General features: G+C 33.9%; 2 protein-coding genes across 2 annotated transcripts; one reads left to right on the plus strand and one right to left on the minus strand.

The window, feature by feature from the left end:
• The first annotated feature begins 4,951 nt into the window (after nt 1–4,951).
• On the plus strand, nt 4,952–7,230 carry LOC108991604 (cytochrome b5). Its single transcript, XM_018965928.2, has 3 exons — nt 4,952–5,201; nt 6,394–6,460; nt 6,722–7,230. Exons 1-3 carry the CDS (start codon nt 5,115–5,117, stop codon nt 6,970–6,972), a joined length of 405 nt encoding a protein of 134 aa, XP_018821473.1. The 5' UTR covers nt 4,952–5,114; the 3' UTR covers nt 6,973–7,230.
• A 2,073-nt stretch (nt 7,231–9,303) lies between these two features.
• LOC108991746 (BTB/POZ domain-containing protein At5g48800-like) lies at nt 9,304–14,681 on the minus strand. The gene is made up of 4 exons (XM_018966134.2): nt 14,317–14,681; nt 12,773–12,839; nt 10,325–11,497; nt 9,304–9,992 (listed from the first exon to the last, which is right to left on the minus strand). The coding sequence occupies exons 1-4, from the start codon at nt 14,409–14,411 to the stop codon at nt 9,459–9,461; spliced, it is 1,869 nt and encodes a 622-aa protein (XP_018821679.1). The 5' UTR covers nt 14,412–14,681; the 3' UTR covers nt 9,304–9,458.
• Between the last annotated feature and the right edge of the window lie 3,153 nt (nt 14,682–17,834).

Raw genomic sequence — 17,834 nt, forward strand, 5'->3', positions numbered from 1 at the left:
GAAAGAAACTCCCAAAACATAAATAACAACCAATTCAAAATAGCTGTTGAGCTCCGATGGTTAAATCAGTATTCAAAGTATTAGATCACCTAAATTTTATATGTAGTCTAGAGAGTCTACATGGAGTGTCTTTTTTCATATTTATAACGGACTGATGATTGCTCCATATTCCATGTCGTTACCTTTTCCCACTTTTCTTAGGCATTCTTGTTCATGGAGCCTTTGGGCCTTGATGGGCTTTTGCCCCTCAACTATCCATAGTGCTCTAATTTGATTGGTCCCGGCTAATGGCCCAACAGATAAATACTTATCCTTTATATATATATATATATATATAATATATATATATATATATATATATATAAAACACTACACTCTTTATTTATTAAATAATAATTCAGCAGCAGCAAATATAAATAATCACATTCTCACTTTACTCACGTGGTCTTTCTATTATGATATAATATTAAAAAAATCTTATTTGTAAGTTGATAGGGACACACACTTTCCATATTATTGATATGATTTAATTTAATTTATAAATAAAATTGAAAAATTTTAAATTTTATAAATTAAGTTTTAAGAAGTGATACAATTATAAAATAATTTTATAAAAATAAAATTATAAATTAGCATGAACCTTATAAGAAAAATAATTTTACAATCTAACGTATCACGTTAAAATACATTAATTTATAAAAAAAAAAAAAAATTATAGAATTTTTTTGTGACATTTCTCTTAAATCTTAAGGATTGATCGTGGGTTCTCCGATCTAACTTCAATTCACTTTTTTAATCAATATCTTAAACAAGCTAACTTCAACTCACTTTTGTCTGCAACTTCAACTCACTTTTGTCTATACGCCTTCTTGGTAGTAATATCGTCTTTAAGCGGCGTTCTATTTTCAGCAAACGATAAATCTTCTCAACCTCTTAATATTTCACATTTTATATTTTTTTTAATTATTTTTTTATTCTCAAATATTTATTATATAAATAATGAATAAAAAATTTGAAATAATTTAAAAAGAATAAACTCAAAAAAATTTAAAAATATATTAAAAAATTTAAAAATTTAAAAAAATATATAAAATATAAAGAAAAAAGCTACTTGCAACTGGGTTTGGGGAACCGGTGCGTAACCATGTCCTACGTGGCACAAAACGACGTCGTTTGCATTTTGAATTAGATATCTTGTTTTCCTGCATATTTTGCCTTTTCACATTTCCCTCCTTCACTTTCTCCCGCTCGATCCAGACCCTGCCTTCTTCTCTCCATTCACATCGTCATAGTCTTCTCCACCAGAAAGGAGCCTCTCGGCAAGGCATATGCAGTCCAAAAGATGAGGGTCGGCATCACACATCCTTGAGTGGCCCTCAGCTTGCTGTTGCCACCGATGACGCCCTTCATGAAATGGTGTTTGATGTGGAGTCGAAGTCGGTGTACACCGAGATGGCCAAGAAAAATATTTTTATCAAAAGAGGAATATTACCGGATTCAAGCATCTATGATCAGAGTAAACGCATGCGAACTACTGATCTGGATATCATGCATCACCCAAGGGTTGTGGCTTCGATTGTAAGGTACCAAAATACTATAGTGCAACCTCGGTCATATGCAGTCCTAGTGTCATCGGATGAAAGGCCTGGGTTCTTCACCAGAACATGGCATGATTCAACACTAGCATCAGCAGCCATGGGTATCAATTTGGTTGTCGGTGGCAAGAGCAAGGTCAACAAGCCGCCCTTGTCTCTCTCCAATTTGGGCTCTGTTTATATTTTGTTTTTCTATTTTGGGCTCTGTTAAGAAATTTTGTTTTGAATCCTGTGGAGAATTATATGAAAATTAAAAGTAGTGCAATGAATTTCCATTTGATGAGCATTGGATTTTGAGTTGCTGAAATTCATAAATGTGTTGTACTGCTTTTATGTGGTGTAAATGTGAACTATAACTGCTAGGTGTTGGAATTGATTCTATTTTCTTCCAAGGGTTGGAACACAAAATAGTAACAACGTTGGTACTGGTAATGGTACTCAAATGCTTGGAATTGATTCAATTTTCTTGAAAGCAAAATCTACCTTGCACTTTTTCTAATTTTTCCCCCAATATTATCTTTTCCCTGAAGTTATAATTATATCATGTGCAAGCATTTAGTGAAAGGTGTTGTGAAGTGAATGATTATGCCCAAAATTCCAAGACTGCCGTAAGTCTAAAGTAAAACTGAATAGCCGGTCATATACATATACATAGCCATAATTCTAAGACTGCCATAATTCAATCCTCCTCCAATTAGGACCACCCGTATATAGCTTCATGTGCTCAAGAAAACAAAAAACATCCAGCAGCTTTCATACACAGCAGCACAATATTCTTGTGTAAACTCTCTTGCAAATTAAGCAACTCAAGCACTTGAACCCAAAACTAATTTCATTTGCTAGGGACGCTCTCTGTCTCTCTCTTGGTAACATTAACGCAGCTACCAAAGGCTATTGAACACTCTGCTTTTTAGCTGAAACCTAAAGGAGCCACCCACTTAAAAATAAAAAATAAAAATTCGAGTATTGTCTAAAACAAAAAACACCTCCTGCTATGCATGAGTCATCCAGCTAAATTCAAACATGAAATTACACCTTTAAAAAGAAATATCTACAATAATTTATAGTTTGACTCCTCTATGAAAGGCACTAAAATATTTACAATAATTTATAGTTTTATGTTTGGTGACGCGCAAAAAAATGTTTTTCACAAGTGTTGAGCTCTCCAACCAACTGCAAAATTCTCATCACTGTCATCATCACCATAAAAAAACCTAGCAACCTGCATTTCCAATTTCTTCTTCCTCAGCATTTCAACTTTCTCTCTATAGGCCCTGCAGGAAATCGAATGAGATCATTAAGCATAAAAAGGCTGGACCAACAGCATGTGAAAATCTAACCAAGTATTTACACAGCCGAACTTACTTCTACTCAACAGATTCAGCCTCTTCTATCATTTCAGCAACATCACTCTGCAATAACAATGTAAAAGCCAGGACAATGATTTAAATTTTGTAGTGTGAAGAGATCTCCTGCAGATTAGAAGGCTAGCAATTATAATTTATAACCCTCACCTCCTCTTCTTCCAAACAGTCATCCACCTCCTGCAAATCTTCTTGGATCAACTTTTCAAATTCCACGTACTCATCTCTATAAACAATGAAATAATCTGTTCCACTTCAAAAAAATATATATAAGAACTTTCAAATAAGATAGGACTATCATCAACTAGTTAAAAAACCTAAGAATTGATTGGAATCCAAGATGACTTGGGGAGTTTGGTAAAGAGAAGTGATATAAAAAAAATTATAATGAACAAAAAGGTAGAAACAAAGCAGCAAGCTTCGAAAAGCAAAATCATAAGGCTTGTTTAAAGTAAAGCTAAACTTGTTTACTTGAAAGCAAATTCAAGTATTGAGCACAGTAAAGTCACAGTTCTAGTAATATGAACAGATGGACGGATGGAGTGAGCCTGATGCCTGCTTGTTTTAGCTTTACAAAAAGGTCACAATTTATTTGATCAAGCATGCATCAGCCACACCAAGTTTGATTGAAACTCATGGGTGAACCAAAGATCATTATCTATATACTTTGCTTGGAAACTGATTAATGATATCATCAAAGAAAACACAACAAAGGTGAGCATCAGATATAAACTACATGTGAGTCCATTTTCTATATACTTTGCTCCAAAACAGAATATTAGTTAATTACTTGTTACATTAAATATGGAATCTGTGCAGTGATTTCACCCCCACCTTCTGTAAAATAATTTGGCTATTCATTTCAAACTTGTTTGCCTAGCAATTTCTCTCTCTTACAAAAATATTTTTCAAGTTGAACAAAGAAAGACGCAGTATTTATTGCTATCTATACAAATATTTAGTGTAACATTAAATAAATATTCATGTAGAACCAATTTTCTGGTTCTCCTATATTCTGCACTAGATATGATCTTCTTCTCTGCAAGTGCAATCCAATCATTGGATACCCACATGTTAACTTCTCTTCTTCATTTTGGGTTTCATATGTTCAGAACTTTGTATCATTGTTATTGTTTTCTTTTGGTTTTACAAGAATTTCTGTGTTCTGTCCTGGGTTCATTCATGGCTGTTGCTACTACTGCCTCCCAGATCTTTGAGAACCATAACATCAGCAGCAATAGAAACACCGACTGCTGCTACTATTGTTGTGTTCTCCTATATTCAACACTATATATATAAAATTAATTAGATGACCGAAAATGGGTTAACTTTTGTTCGCATATGATAAAAATGGGTTGTAAATAGACTTTTTGTAGACAAAATAGTGCTTTCAAGCTCTGAAATTTGCTTGCTAAAAAGAAGTCACATTTCGCCTTTTCAACTCGTTTTGCTAAGAACATCTTAAAGAATAACAGAAAATCAAGTCTAAAAGAAGTTGAAGGAATACTAGAAGAACCTATTTGCGACTACTTAGATCTGAAAAATCCAACCCACGTCGACGGCGGCTCAGATCTGGAATGTGTGACGAATGGCGACGGCAACAACCGGTTCAGTCCATAGCGGCGAACACAGACGGTTCTTGGTTTAGATGAAAAGATTCGGAGGTTTAGCCGAGCTCTATCAAATGTTTTCTTCTTTTTACTTTCCCTCCATTTTTCTTCTATATTTCACTCACTCGGTTTTTTTTTTTTTTTAATATTAAATTAGTAGCTGACATGACAGTACCACATCAGCCGGTTCCACGCCGGCGGTTGCATATAAAAGAATTAAAATATAAAATATGATAGAGATCTTCAGCAAAAGCATGCAATTTGGAAAACAATTGAAATAGAAAAGGTTGAAAGAGTGACGAAATGTCGTAGGTGGTTTGGTCATTGGTGACAATTCATTACAGGCGTACCAACTACGGTAACACTACCAACCCACTATCCCGGTCAAATCTAATATTTAACTTCAACTACCCAGGTCTCTATTTTTGCTCAGAAATTCAAGCAGAGCTTTTGGGGATCAGATCAGAGAGGCACTACACAAGCGGTGCCCTGTTTCAAAGCATTTGAAGAGAGAAAGCTTGAGTAATCTTTTCTCCTTGGAGCTAATGGGTGGAGAACGCAAACTCTACACTCTAGTTGAGGTTTCCGAGCACAATAACCCAAAGGACTGCTGGCTTGTTATTGCAGGCAAGGTATATCAGATTCTCTCTATGTTGATTCGATTTAACTCTCCTGGGTTTTTGTTTTTGCTTTAATGGGCTTTGTTCTTTTCCTGTGAGCTTGTTAAGAATGTAATGTTGTCCAATGGATTAGATAACTGAGAATTGGATCTAGGGAGATTTGAATACCTTCCATCTGGGTTTGGAGATTATATTTTTTGTATGTGTGGCAAAGTTCCTTTTTTCCCCGTTTGATTCCCAGTTTTGTTTTTCCATTTTCACGTTTAGGCCATTAACATACCTCGTATCTGTTGAATTTTTGCTTTGCCTAATTGAGGATGTGAAAGGAATTTTTGGTGTGTTTTTTTCGGCACTACTCTTATTTTTTAGGAGTTGGTCTTCTCTCTTAGGCCATCTTGATCACCAGGTAGTTGTGCATCGTTTCTCAAGTAAGTTACTATTATGAAGTAGTTGGGATCCTGATGAGGATTTACTTTGATTCTCCATCAAAGTCCTAAGATTCTTTGGGGGAAATAAAGGGAAAACCTCTTAGTGTATAAGCAAAACCCTGAAGACTAAAAAGGAACTAACAGGCCAAAAATGATTTCGTTGATAATTAAACCTCCATTTATAAGAGGATTGAGCCTTAAAATCCTAGTTCTTAATTCTTAATAAAGGAACAAAGGTTCATAGCTGGGAACAGTTGGATTATTTTGTATTTACTAAAGTCAAATATGTTCATGGACTAACCTTTAGGCTTTAGCTAGGTAGAGGAATACGGTAATTTCCAGAAAGCATGAGATAAATCACTTTTAGAAATTTAGAAAAGAATACAAAATTGGTGGTATATTTTGGGTAATATGATGGAGTTTCCTGGACTCAAAAGTGGAATCCTCTTAATAGACAAATTAAGGGATACAAATAGCTTAGTGGACAGTGCCATTTTTACCTCAAATATCACAACAGTTTTTATTCTACCTGTTTATTGGTTAATGCTAGAAAGTTCATGTGCTGGGCGTCTAAGAAAACTGCCTTTGAACTATGTGGGAGCACTTCAAAAGGCTGGAGCTTTAAGGAACAGTGAACACTTTTGTGCCCATGGATGAACTCTAATATTTCTTATCTTCATTGTGCTTGCTTTCTTTTGATCTGACGTGTAACATTGTGGTCTTCAATTGCAACATCCTTGAATACTGTATGCTAATGTGCTGAAAGCTGGGAACAGGTATATGATGTGTCAAAATTCTTGGATGATCATCCTGGTGGCGAAGATGTTTTGTTGTCTGCAACAGGTACGATGAAAGCTGCAGTGTTTTGGCATATATTCATTAGGAAAATACTTTAGCCACAAAAGCAAACCACAAGCTGATGTGGTTTAATGTGATACGTCAGATTGTAAAATTACTTTTATTGTAAATTAGATCTAACGGATTCCCATTAAACAACGCCAATTTGTAGGTTTATTTTTGTATAAGTTTTGTGTCTATAGCAGTTCTCTATTCATTATGCATCTGCAAATAATTGCTCATATGGCTCTAACGGTTGGTTTGCAGGAAAGGACGCAACTGATGATTTTGAGGATGTTGGCCACAGTAGCAGTGCGAGAGCAATGATGGAAGAGTTCTATGTAGGAGACATTGATTCATCTACCATCCCCGCCAAGGTCAAGTACACTCCTCCCAAACAGCCTCATTACAATCAGGATAAGACAGCAGAGTTCACTATCAAGTTACTCCAGTTTTTGGTTCCCCTTCTAATCTTGGGTTTGGCTGTCGGCATTCGCTTCTATGCCAAATCTGCATAACTTTCGATACCATGATGGAAAATTAGGACTTTTACAATAAGCTCAATGAGTGGTGGATAACCCCTTGTTAATTATTTTGTGTTTAAAACTGTTAACATCGTTGGAATGCACGATGGTAACTTCTTTCTTGCGATTACATATGTGCTTGTTTTCCAGTTTTCCTCGAAAGTTTAGTTTTCGTGTGAAATCTCAGACGTGTTCTTCTGTCTTTGATATGCCATTGGTAAAAGTACCTCGGTCTTCCTGTTTTTGATGATACCACAGACTTGATCCCAAAAGGAACCACAGACACCCAATCGTTGCATACTATCATAGTTTATTTGCTCTGTTTCATTGTAAAATGCATCCTTGAACAAGAACCACAGACAGTTAGTTTTGTCTTGAACAAGGACCAGAGTATCCAAGTTTAGCATTTTGGACACTGCATTTATGTCAAAAACTTTAGCATTAACAAAAAATAAAAAACACACAAAATTGGTGAATCAAGCACAATTGTTTTCCCTTCACCCATTCTACTGGCAACCTAACAAAGCCTTGTTGATATCTGTTAATATTATATCTCATAATTAACTATTACTCGTTTAGTGTCCTCAGCATCATAGACAATGAAACTCATTGTGGACAATTCTTGACATGTAACATTTATAGCTCTGTTATACTATCATTACAAAAAATGCAGATATTAACTTCAAAGTTTGGAGAACGGCACAAACGTAGGAGCACAAAATACTTCACTTTGAACAACTACTAAGACAATGTTCTAGCAATCTTTGCTATCATTGCTGCAAGCAAGATTCTTTGGAAGCTTTTGAAATTTTCATTGGGCCAGTAATAGGTACATGAAAACTCTGGGTCTGCTAACATATTCGAGATTCTCAAGTATCTTGCTTTGGGAACGATATAGATTATAGAATATACAGTAAAAGAGTTCACCTGAAAAAAGAAAGGGAGAGATCAAGGAAGCAAGCCAGTTTTACATCTATAAGTGGCTAAAAATTTCAGGTATAACAACTCCTAGGGGACGGGTGTAATCTGTCCAATCCGGGGTCACGGACCAAAAATTTTGGTTCACCCTTTTTTCGGACTAGACCGGAACGATTATCCAAAAAGACCGAACCGGACTATTAGCTATCGGTCCAATCGGTCCAATTCTATCCATATGAGCTAAGAATATTTTTTCTTTTCTTTTTTTGGTAGATAAATTAAATGCAAAAAAATTAATCAAATTAATAAAATCAAAATTAAGTGAACTCTTTAATGTTGATTATGTAACTAACTCATTAAAAAAATAATTAATTATAATTATATTTTTATGTTAATAGTTACTAACTTTGTATTTTAGTAGAGTATGTATCTACATATAAAAACATATATTATCATATGATTTATCGCATGATGTATTAGTTAATTGATAGCATATTATTTTACATTTTATATGGTCAATGGTGATAGATTATAGAAAATTACATAATTAACTTATAAAAACTACTATATAAAATAATATTATATATAAAAAAATATTTAAAAATTTTATAAGTAAGTGATTTGGTCGGTTTCAATCTAGTCCGGTCCAAAAAAACCGCACCTCAAGACCGGACCGAAAACTGAATTTTTTAAGACACCATGGACTGAGATTGAGTAGGGGTGAAATTAGTCCGGTTCGGACCGAAAAGTTTTCACCCCTACTAGGGGTTGGCTCAAGTGGTAAAGGGCTTGGTCTTGGTAATATGCTCCCTTCAAGTATAAGGTTCGAATCCTCTTGGGTTCAAACAATTTTTAGGGACCATCAGACTAGGAATTTTTTCTCTTGAATTTAACCGAGGTGCACTTATAGGAAAATTCTTGTCGAGGGCCTATGCACCATTGGAATTAGTCGGAATGCTGTTCTTAGACACCCGGTGCCAATAAAAAAAAAATCAGGTATAACTGAAAAAATGTATTAGGGAGAATGAAACACGGTGGAAGAAGGTGATGAAAAAATTAAGAGGCGTAAATACAGGAAAATAGTAATCTTGAAATAAGTTTCAGTTGGGATTATTCTGGAATTTAATAAATCATTCTAAAACTACTAAAGGATTAACAGAGATTTACTTGTGAGGAAAGAACAAATGATATAACAAGGTTATGTTCGTAAAGCCCAAAGGCATGTACGGTTTGGAACCAAACAATTTATCATTCGTCATGAATTTAATTAACAAAAATAACAGCAAATGACCATTTTATGCATGTCCAAATCAAAGATTATTTTACATTTGTGTAGACATTAAAGCAGTAATTACCAAAGCCCATCACTTACAATCAAGAAGATCCCCTACTCTTGCTAACTCAAAGCACCAGAACTCATTTACAAGGTGGACTAAAAGGAAAGAAGAAACGTTACAAAGTAAAAAGCCCACCAAAGACAAAACATGCAAAAGCTCAACAAATACAGGAGATAACAGGTGATAAATAAAAGAAAAAACAAAGTTCCCATTGATGTTAATTACTTAATCTGTGCTTGCACATGTTCTCTCAATAACCTTAGAGTCTGTTCTATGCGAATGCTTTGATGGGGAACTTGATTCCCTTGAAGAACTATGTCCAAAGAAGCCCAAGTTACCAATTTTCTTTGAGAAAGAACTCATAAATTTACGAGAGTTGGACTTCTCCATATCCCTCTTCATAAAAACATGTTCTTTCTCGAGATCATTTAGTCTCATCCGCAACCGTGTTAGCTCAAGTTTTAGTTCACGATTTTCTCGTCTCAATGATGCATAGTTGTCTCGGGGAGACATTGCTGCACTTAGTGCACCGCTGCTGATCCGCCATGACTGGTGCACTGGCTTTTGGTCATCTTCTCCATTGGAACAGCTCAAGGAATTTCGGAGCCTTATCTGCTCAAAGTAGAGCACTTGTACAATAGACTGGAGAGGAAGGCGCTCATTTTGTGCAGCATGTGCACCAGCTTCTTGAGAAAGCTTTTGGAGATCAACCAATTTGCATAGCTTCTTCCGATCCAACTCTGATAACCCTTGATGTGCCTGAAATTCACATAAGAATCAGATATACTGAGATTCAAAAAACCAATTGTTAGGATAGACGGAACCTCTTTACTCCAGATCAGTCTCATTGAATAATTACAAGAAAGGATATAGAAGCATCAGCAAAATATATTTCAAAAGCAGACTTGGTTTGACTATCAAATAAGAAAATAATTAACTTTACTTTTTCCTTTCTTTCTTGATGTTTATCACTACTATATCTTGTATTAAATCTTAGGAGGGAGTGGTTCCGATTAAGAATCAAGAATGAGTATTTGTAATAAACAATGTAAAGCCCCCTCTAAAAACATAAAAATATGAGTAATACATACTTTCAGGTAAATATCAATGGCTCGATACAACCCATCATGAATGGTACGTGCATGTGCTGGTAAAGCATCTGCAATAACCATGAACTTAGCCAGCTTGAGATTTGCATCGGGAGCAATTTCGGCAAGGTAATTATCCACTAATTTCGCAACTTTGAACAAGGCAGATTGGGAAGGTGAATGAGGACTGTCAGATTCAAATACAGAGGCATCTTCCATATCATCTTCACTATCATCTTGCTGTGAGAAATTTACCAAAATCCTATGAACTGTATCAACATCAAATAAGGTATCACCTGCATCCCTGAAAGAAGGTATCAAAAGATCATCAAGGGTAGCAATATCCAACTGGGACCCAATCCTCCTCTCCAGATCAAGTCTACAAGCAATTGTGCAATCAAGCATTACTGCACTTCGCAAAAGCCCAAAAAGGAAAGTTATTGGAACAATAAGTTTCTCCACTGGCAAGAGGCTGACAATTGTCTCAACCACAAGTTTTTCATGTCCAGTTGGAACTGAAAGCAAATCAACTTTTGCCTGGCTAGATGGATTCCACAAGCTGGATTTCTTTGTCAACTCTTTCTGGGCATAACTCATTAGTGATGCACCAATACTCTCAGGACGGACCCCACGACATTTCATTGCTGTCATGACTTTTTGATACAAGTCAATCCGCAGAACAGAGAGATCTTCTATCCACCAGTCACCATCACACTTGGCTTGCCTGTTCATATGAAGCCTCCCAGAGCTGCTATACTCTAAGCGTGAGAAGCTTGAAGCAATTTGCTCTGCACAAGCCTTTGAGGCTATTGAATCTATGCAACGACTAACTATTCTAAGCTCATCAGCAAGAGGGAGTAGATTTTCACATTGTTGCAAAACTTCAACACACATTTCAAGGTTCTTGCAAACAATACTCTCAAGATATTCTTCAGCGCGAGAACCAAGGTTATCTTTTGAAAACTCTTCAGTCATTTCAAGGTAATCAGAAACACAGCATAGCTGTGCAACATTCATAGACGTAATTTCAAAGTTGATCCCATAACAGAATTTGGCTGCCAACTCAAACGACTCTGCACCTCCTGGTAAATTAAGAAGCTCCACTGTTGAGATAGCAGAATCCCTATGTTCTGCAACTAACTTTCGAATTCGCCCACTTCTAGAGACGAGTGGGAACTGCATTTAAGAATTAAGACTATTGGAAATTATGAAAACTATGAAAGAACAACATAACCACTACACATAGAGCAAGTTCTTATAAATAAAGAAATGATTATTTAGACCGTTCTTCTTATTAGAGTTTTTTTAGTGGTTAGGAACTTAGGAGGTCCGTGAGATAATGGCTGGAAAGAGAAGGTTATGGTCGCTCACCTTCTTTATTTATAATATTGTATTTTTTAAGCTAGGTTGTCTGTGTCAAATGCACATTAATTTACTATGGCCATTTTAAATAATTATTTTTAAGATAGCCAAGCAGTGGACCATGAGAGGAAAAATGCTTCACTCCAGGATCTCTTCTGTTCAGTTAGTACCTAACTGTGGAATCTATGACACTAGTCACACAATGAGGAAGAGCATCACAAATCCAAGAGAGTGTTCTTAAAGAATCATGATTTTAGCAATATGTGAGTCTAATGTGGTGGGAATATATATTTCTTAGTAACCTAAATGGAATGTTGTTTAAAACTGATGATGAAGGAAAGAATTATCATATTTGAAACTCTGGTAAGAAACATCTACAATTTTAGGAATTGATCATAATCAAATGAGTAACAAAAGAAAATTACGGACAACTGGAATCATTCCATACTTCCCAATTAATCAATGACAATCAGAATGGATGAAAGTGATGGCTCCCAATTTTCTCTCTTTGTTTTTTCCCCCACAGCATACAAATTATTATTCTTCTTCTTTCCAAATATGAGTCACACTCCGAGAAACTTGGTTTTTAGTTAATCTTACATTGTTTCTTTGAGGCAAAATATGAAACTAGGATCAACAATCCCAGTCCCATTCCACACAGCTATAACCCAAGGGCACAGATGTTTTTTTTTATTGGTAAACAAGATTTTATTGATCATAAGAATAGGCAAGAGCCCAATTATACTAGGACATATACAAGAGCAACGCCTAAGCTTGCTAGTTTAGTGATCAAGTGCGCAGATGTTAGGTAATATTCACTAGTATATAATACCTGCATTTGATATTCTCGAGAATAACTGAGAAGAACAAACAAACTAGATTTACACACCTGAAACATACGACGATATATTGCCATATACTTTACTCATACTGTATGCTTATAAAAGATAATACTGCATACAACCATAAAAGTGCATTTGAACAGAGGTAGCACCAAAAATTAAATAGGAGCCTTAACCATCACAAAAATCATGCTCTCAATCAAAACATAATGAACAAGTTTATAATAGAATAGCACTGAGTAGTTACCTTATGTAATGGAAATGTTCCTCCACTCGCTTGTATGGTAATATCACTTGGAACATCCCGAAAAATCCTACAACAGTTTATCAGCCAATTGTTTACACAAAAATGCTTGCAACCACGGGAAAAATGAACATGTAGAGTTCAGGTTAACTTGATAGTGTTTGGATCCTTCTTTTACGCTAGCTAATACAGTATATTTACTTGAAGATAGATGTAAAAAACACTAATATTAAGTGTAATCCAAATTTAGGGATCACCACTAGCTCTAAGACTATATGTTTACATCATTTAATAAAGCATTAGTGAAAGTTATATATTGATTTAGCACATGAAGAACTCACGGTCAGCCAGAGCCTCATCACCATGATAATAATTATAGATATATAACCTCACAATTAGAAAGGGTATAGGAGAATTTGGAAGAAACGCATACTTTGTTGGAATATTAAAAAAAAGTTGCAAGCTGTCAGTATTACAATTTTAGTTACGAAGTTAGAACGAGGATTTATAAAGATTTATAAATACCAACCATAAAAAAACCTTCAAAATTGAGTTCTGTAAAGATTCTTAAATCTGCAAAAGAAAACTTATAAATAAGGCACATCGTTTGATGTGTTAGATGTACCATATGTACATATCTTATAGATCAGTAACTTCTTCACTTCGGATCATTCATATTATACGCAAATATAGGGAAGAGGAATACGCTGAAAAAGGCATAAATGCCATCATTTTGGAGAAGGTTTTGTTTTTTTGAAAAACAAAAACAATACTAGGGAAGTATCACTAAGAGAGGAAACTCGATCAAAGTGGTGCAACGTATTTATTTAGCAGAAAATCAAAAGGAAACGCTAACCATATTAGATGGAACCCAGTAAACTAAGATGGAAAGAGGTACAGTATAGTAATGATGATAATGAAAGCTCGTATTACAATAATAGTTATAAATTTTTTTTTTAGCGGAAAATTTTTTTATAGAGTTCTAAACGAAAGGTCGTATTACAATAATTTGAGTGTTTTTATTTAATTTTTTAGTTCAAAGGCTTATCCCTCCCGCTTTAAGGCTTATCTCGGACCTCATGAACTAATTCCAGATTGTAGCCAATCAAAATAAAAAATTGTACGGGTGACATATGAAGCCCTACCATCACAATAGAGAGTTTAAACAGACCATCCAGTATATCATTTAAGCCTATTTAAAATAAATGTATATGCATACAAATTAATTATCTCACACTTATAAAAAACAGTTCTCATTTAAGACTGTTGAAACGAATCGCTTATTGCATCACTCCAGCGACGATGAAACAACAACAATAAAATTCCGGATTACACGTGAGCATCAAGAGGAAGAACTGATGACAAGATCAGAGATGCCGAGAAAAAAGAAAGAAAAGAAAGGGACTACAAATCAAAGCATAGAACAAGATATCAAACAATTGTGAAAAGAGATGGGAGAAAAAAACTTCCTATATGAAGTAGAAGTAAAAATATGATAATTCAAGTGAATTAAACATTCAAATTTACAAAACATGCATGTAACAAACCATTCATTGCATTGCTGCCGTGCGCAGTTGGCCAACGACAGCTGCTGATGGTGGTGGTGCTGAAGCGGAAGCTGCTGCTTGTCGTTACGGTCCATGGAGAGCAAGAGAACTCAGGAGAGAAAATGGAATATCAGGGGAGAGAGAGCAAAAGAGGGTGGTAGTGGTGGTGGGGTTGAGGGAGTGAACTGGGGAAAGAGACAAAAGACAGACCCAGTTGGAGATGTTGGTGTTGGCGAACTTCTTCTTCGGCCATTTTCGTCAAACATTCGGTGTTCAAAGCCATAGATTGCAATTGTCCAAAGCAAATGGGCCTCTCTTGTGGGTCATTCTTTCGCCCCCACCTCCGACACCCCCACCCCCCGCCAAAATTATTTCTCTCTTAAAGAACATTGATATAACTCTCAGAATGAATTGTCCATAATCTCCCCTCCACTCCAAGATTGACCATTTTTCTTTAAAAGTTTGGGTAAAGATTTTGGCTTTATTTGAGCATATAATGGGCCGCAAAAGGAGGAGTTTCTGTGCCTGTGTGCGTGTTTGGAAGCAAAGTCAAACTGATTCATTGCGTTCCGAACACGGGGGAAAAAAGTAGCCGTTCGCTTTTCGACAACTTGGATTTATTTCACCTTTTTGTCCCCGCTCTTTAACGGTGAAAAGTGTACCCTTTGTCTTTTCTAATTTTGCTTTTGTGGCCCATTATTTTCTTCTATTTGCACAAATATCCAAAAGAGTGTTTTAGATTTGTTTTTCAAAAAAAAAACGTAGAAGAGGATAATGGGAAGTATTGGTGACAATCTATGACACAACAATTTAATATGAACACAATATAAAATTAGCGGATTTGATTTTGATGTTAACGAGTTTGGATCAAAATAGATTGACCCATTAAGACACAATTTAAAAACGAGTTAATTCCCTTAACCCAAAATTAACTCATTTTGACCCATTTATATTTTATTTCAAAATCATAATTTAATTATTGTTGAGTTTAATATTTGTATTTCTCAGCACACTTATATTTTTATTGTTATAATTGTACTTTTGGACTTATGCTCATATTTATTATTGTAGGTTTGTAATATTGATTTTATTATATATTAAAAATTGAAAAATATTAATATTTTTTTTGTTAGTATGTAGGCTTTTTTTAAGATATTGTGGCTACTAATAAATATAGATTTTAATTTTAAGTTAGATTATGTTAATTGGGTCAAATGGGTAATGCATGTTATTAGTTCAATCAATTTATATGAAATGTATTTAAATGAGTCGTATTGTGTTGATCTATTTCTAATCAATTATTAAATAAGTTAAAATGGATAACACGACATAACTCGTTATCTAAATGGATTGTGTTAGGATTTAAAAGTTTGAAATATTTAACTTAAGGATTTGGGTTCGAGTTGATCTATTTAATCTAATATTCATGATTTGATGCGACACGAATACATGAATCCGAAAATACGAAAACATGAATTGTCACTGTTAATCGGAACTTACTTTCCTCCCTTAGCATAATCATAACAAGTGCTAGTATCAACCGTCAAAGATGAATTCATGTCTGAGTTCGAACCTAAGACTTATATACATGTCAAATCACTTGAGAGTAATTCAAGAACATTGAGCCACCACTCTTGATAGTGAAAAACATATATTTCTTTTCTTCTTTTTTTCTTTTTATCTAATATCATATGCATAAGTAAAGTCAAAAAGAAAAGAAACTTTGCTAATTTGTATCTTTATATAGAGTAATTATGGATGTTTTGATCTGATTTCACGTCTTATTTTTAATTAGTTTTTATGATCAAATTTAAATTGACGATGCAAAATATTTAAAATTGATAATTTTCAGTTTGAATTTTGATAATTCAGAATTTATGTTTTAGGAAAAAAAAATTATGATATGAGATTAGATAATAAGAAATGTTAGTATGTCACTTGAGTTTGTCTTCTCATTTTAACTATTTATATATTTAATTTTTCTTATGAGTAATATTAGAGAGAAATTATTATAGTAGTGCATATTTTATACTTATTGTGTGACTATTTTTAATTAATTATTCTTAATATTTATTTAAAGAGATGTATTATTTACATGATATCATATTATATATGTAAAATAATTATTCTTAATAATAATTTTTATTTATATTTATTTTTTTTATTAGACACACGATATTCCAAGCGGCAGTATTGGCGACGGCCTAGTACTACTATTAGATAATAGCTTTATGAAAATACTAGGAACCATTCAAAAAGTGTGAAGTTCCATTTTCAAGGAGGCTAGCTAGCTACTCGATACCATATGCAAAGGCAAAGTTAATTTCCAAGAAGAGGAAAAAATATCTAAAATTAATTAATATATTTCAAATTCTCACTTTCCAAGTGAAAGGAAGCAAACAAAGAAAAAGTCAAAAAAAGGAAAGCACACTCATAACACGGACAGAAATGGGGAGAGGTGTGGGCTTTTTATAATATTTATGATTTATGATTACCCACCTCCTTCTCCAAGTTGGTCATCTTGGGATTATCATTGGCCCCACCCCCGAATTATTACCTCAAAGATATCATTTCATGATATGATGTCTTTCACCACCTCCACCGTTCCTATCTACCCAAAAGTAAATAAATAATAAAAGAAGTTTGTTCAAGTCAATATCTCAAAAAGAACATGTGTGGCCATGTATGGTCTTAGACATTTTTTTTCAAGTAGTCATAGACATTATCATTCATGTGAAGTTTGAAGAGTGGTTTGAATTTAGAGATAAATTAAAATGAATTGAAATGATTTATAAATAATAAAATAAAAATTAAATTATTTATTATATTTTATATATAAATTTAATAAAGTTGTTTTGAAATTTGAAAAAATTGAATTATTTATTATATTTTGTATAGAAATTTAAAAAATTATAATAATGAGATGAGATGAGTTACGAATACAAACTAGACTTGAGACTCAATTTGGATGTTAAAAATATTTTAAATGATTAAATACTAATGAGTATAATAATAAAATAATTTAAGAATATTTAAAATTAATTGTATTTTCAAATAGACTGTGAGTGCTTTTGATAAGACATTTGGATAGATTCAAGACCAAAATTGTTTCCTTTGCGTCCAATAGATAATTTAAATAGTATATATATATATATATATAAGAACTTAAATAATCCTTTTGTTACAATACAGATGTGGTGTATATCTTTTAGATCTTAAAACGGGTTGATCTATTATTAATTCATTAAAACTAACCATAATCAATTCAGACTAGCTATCGGAGTACGAAATTGGCTGAAACTAGTGTAGAACCGATCGGTTAACAGTAGAATTATATCAAAATTACCATTGGCAATTCAGTTTTGATTTGAAGCTAGACCAAACTACTAAACTGACCGATTATATAAATTATATATATATATTGAATAAAACTACGTCATTTCACACGTATTTGTTAGGAAAAAAAAATTAAAATGAAATGACGACATTTGGTTTAATATACCAAACGACATCGTTTC

This window comes from Juglans regia, chromosome 10 (assembly GCF_001411555.2).
Source record: "Juglans regia cultivar Chandler chromosome 10, Walnut 2.0, whole genome shotgun sequence".
NCBI lineage: Eukaryota > Viridiplantae > Streptophyta > Magnoliopsida > Fagales > Juglandaceae > Juglans > Juglans regia.

Bases quoted from the DNA above. Each gene is read 5' to 3' on its own strand.
- LOC108991604 (XM_018965928.2), top strand. From the start codon at position 5,115: ATGGGTGGAGAACGCAAACTCTACACTCTAGTTGAGGTTTCCGAGCAC. The intron at 5,202-6,393 runs GTATATCAGATT...AGCTGGGAACAG, and splicing joins GGCTTGTTATTGCAGGCAAG to GTATATGATGTGTCAAAATT. The intron at 6,461-6,721 runs GTACGATGAAAG...GTTGGTTTGCAG, and splicing joins TGTTTTGTTGTCTGCAACAG to GAAAGGACGCAACTGATGAT.
- LOC108991746 (XM_018966134.2), bottom strand. From the start codon at position 14,411: ATGGACCGTAACGACAAGCAGCAGCTTCCGCTTCAGCACCACCACCAT. The intron at 12,840-14,316 runs GTTTGTTACATG...AAACTGTTGTAG, and splicing joins CGGCAGCAATGCAATGAATG to GATTTTTCGGGATGTTCCAA. The intron at 11,498-12,772 runs GTAACTACTCAG...TCTTAAATGCAG, and splicing joins GAACATTTCCATTACATAAG to TTCCCACTCGTCTCTAGAAG.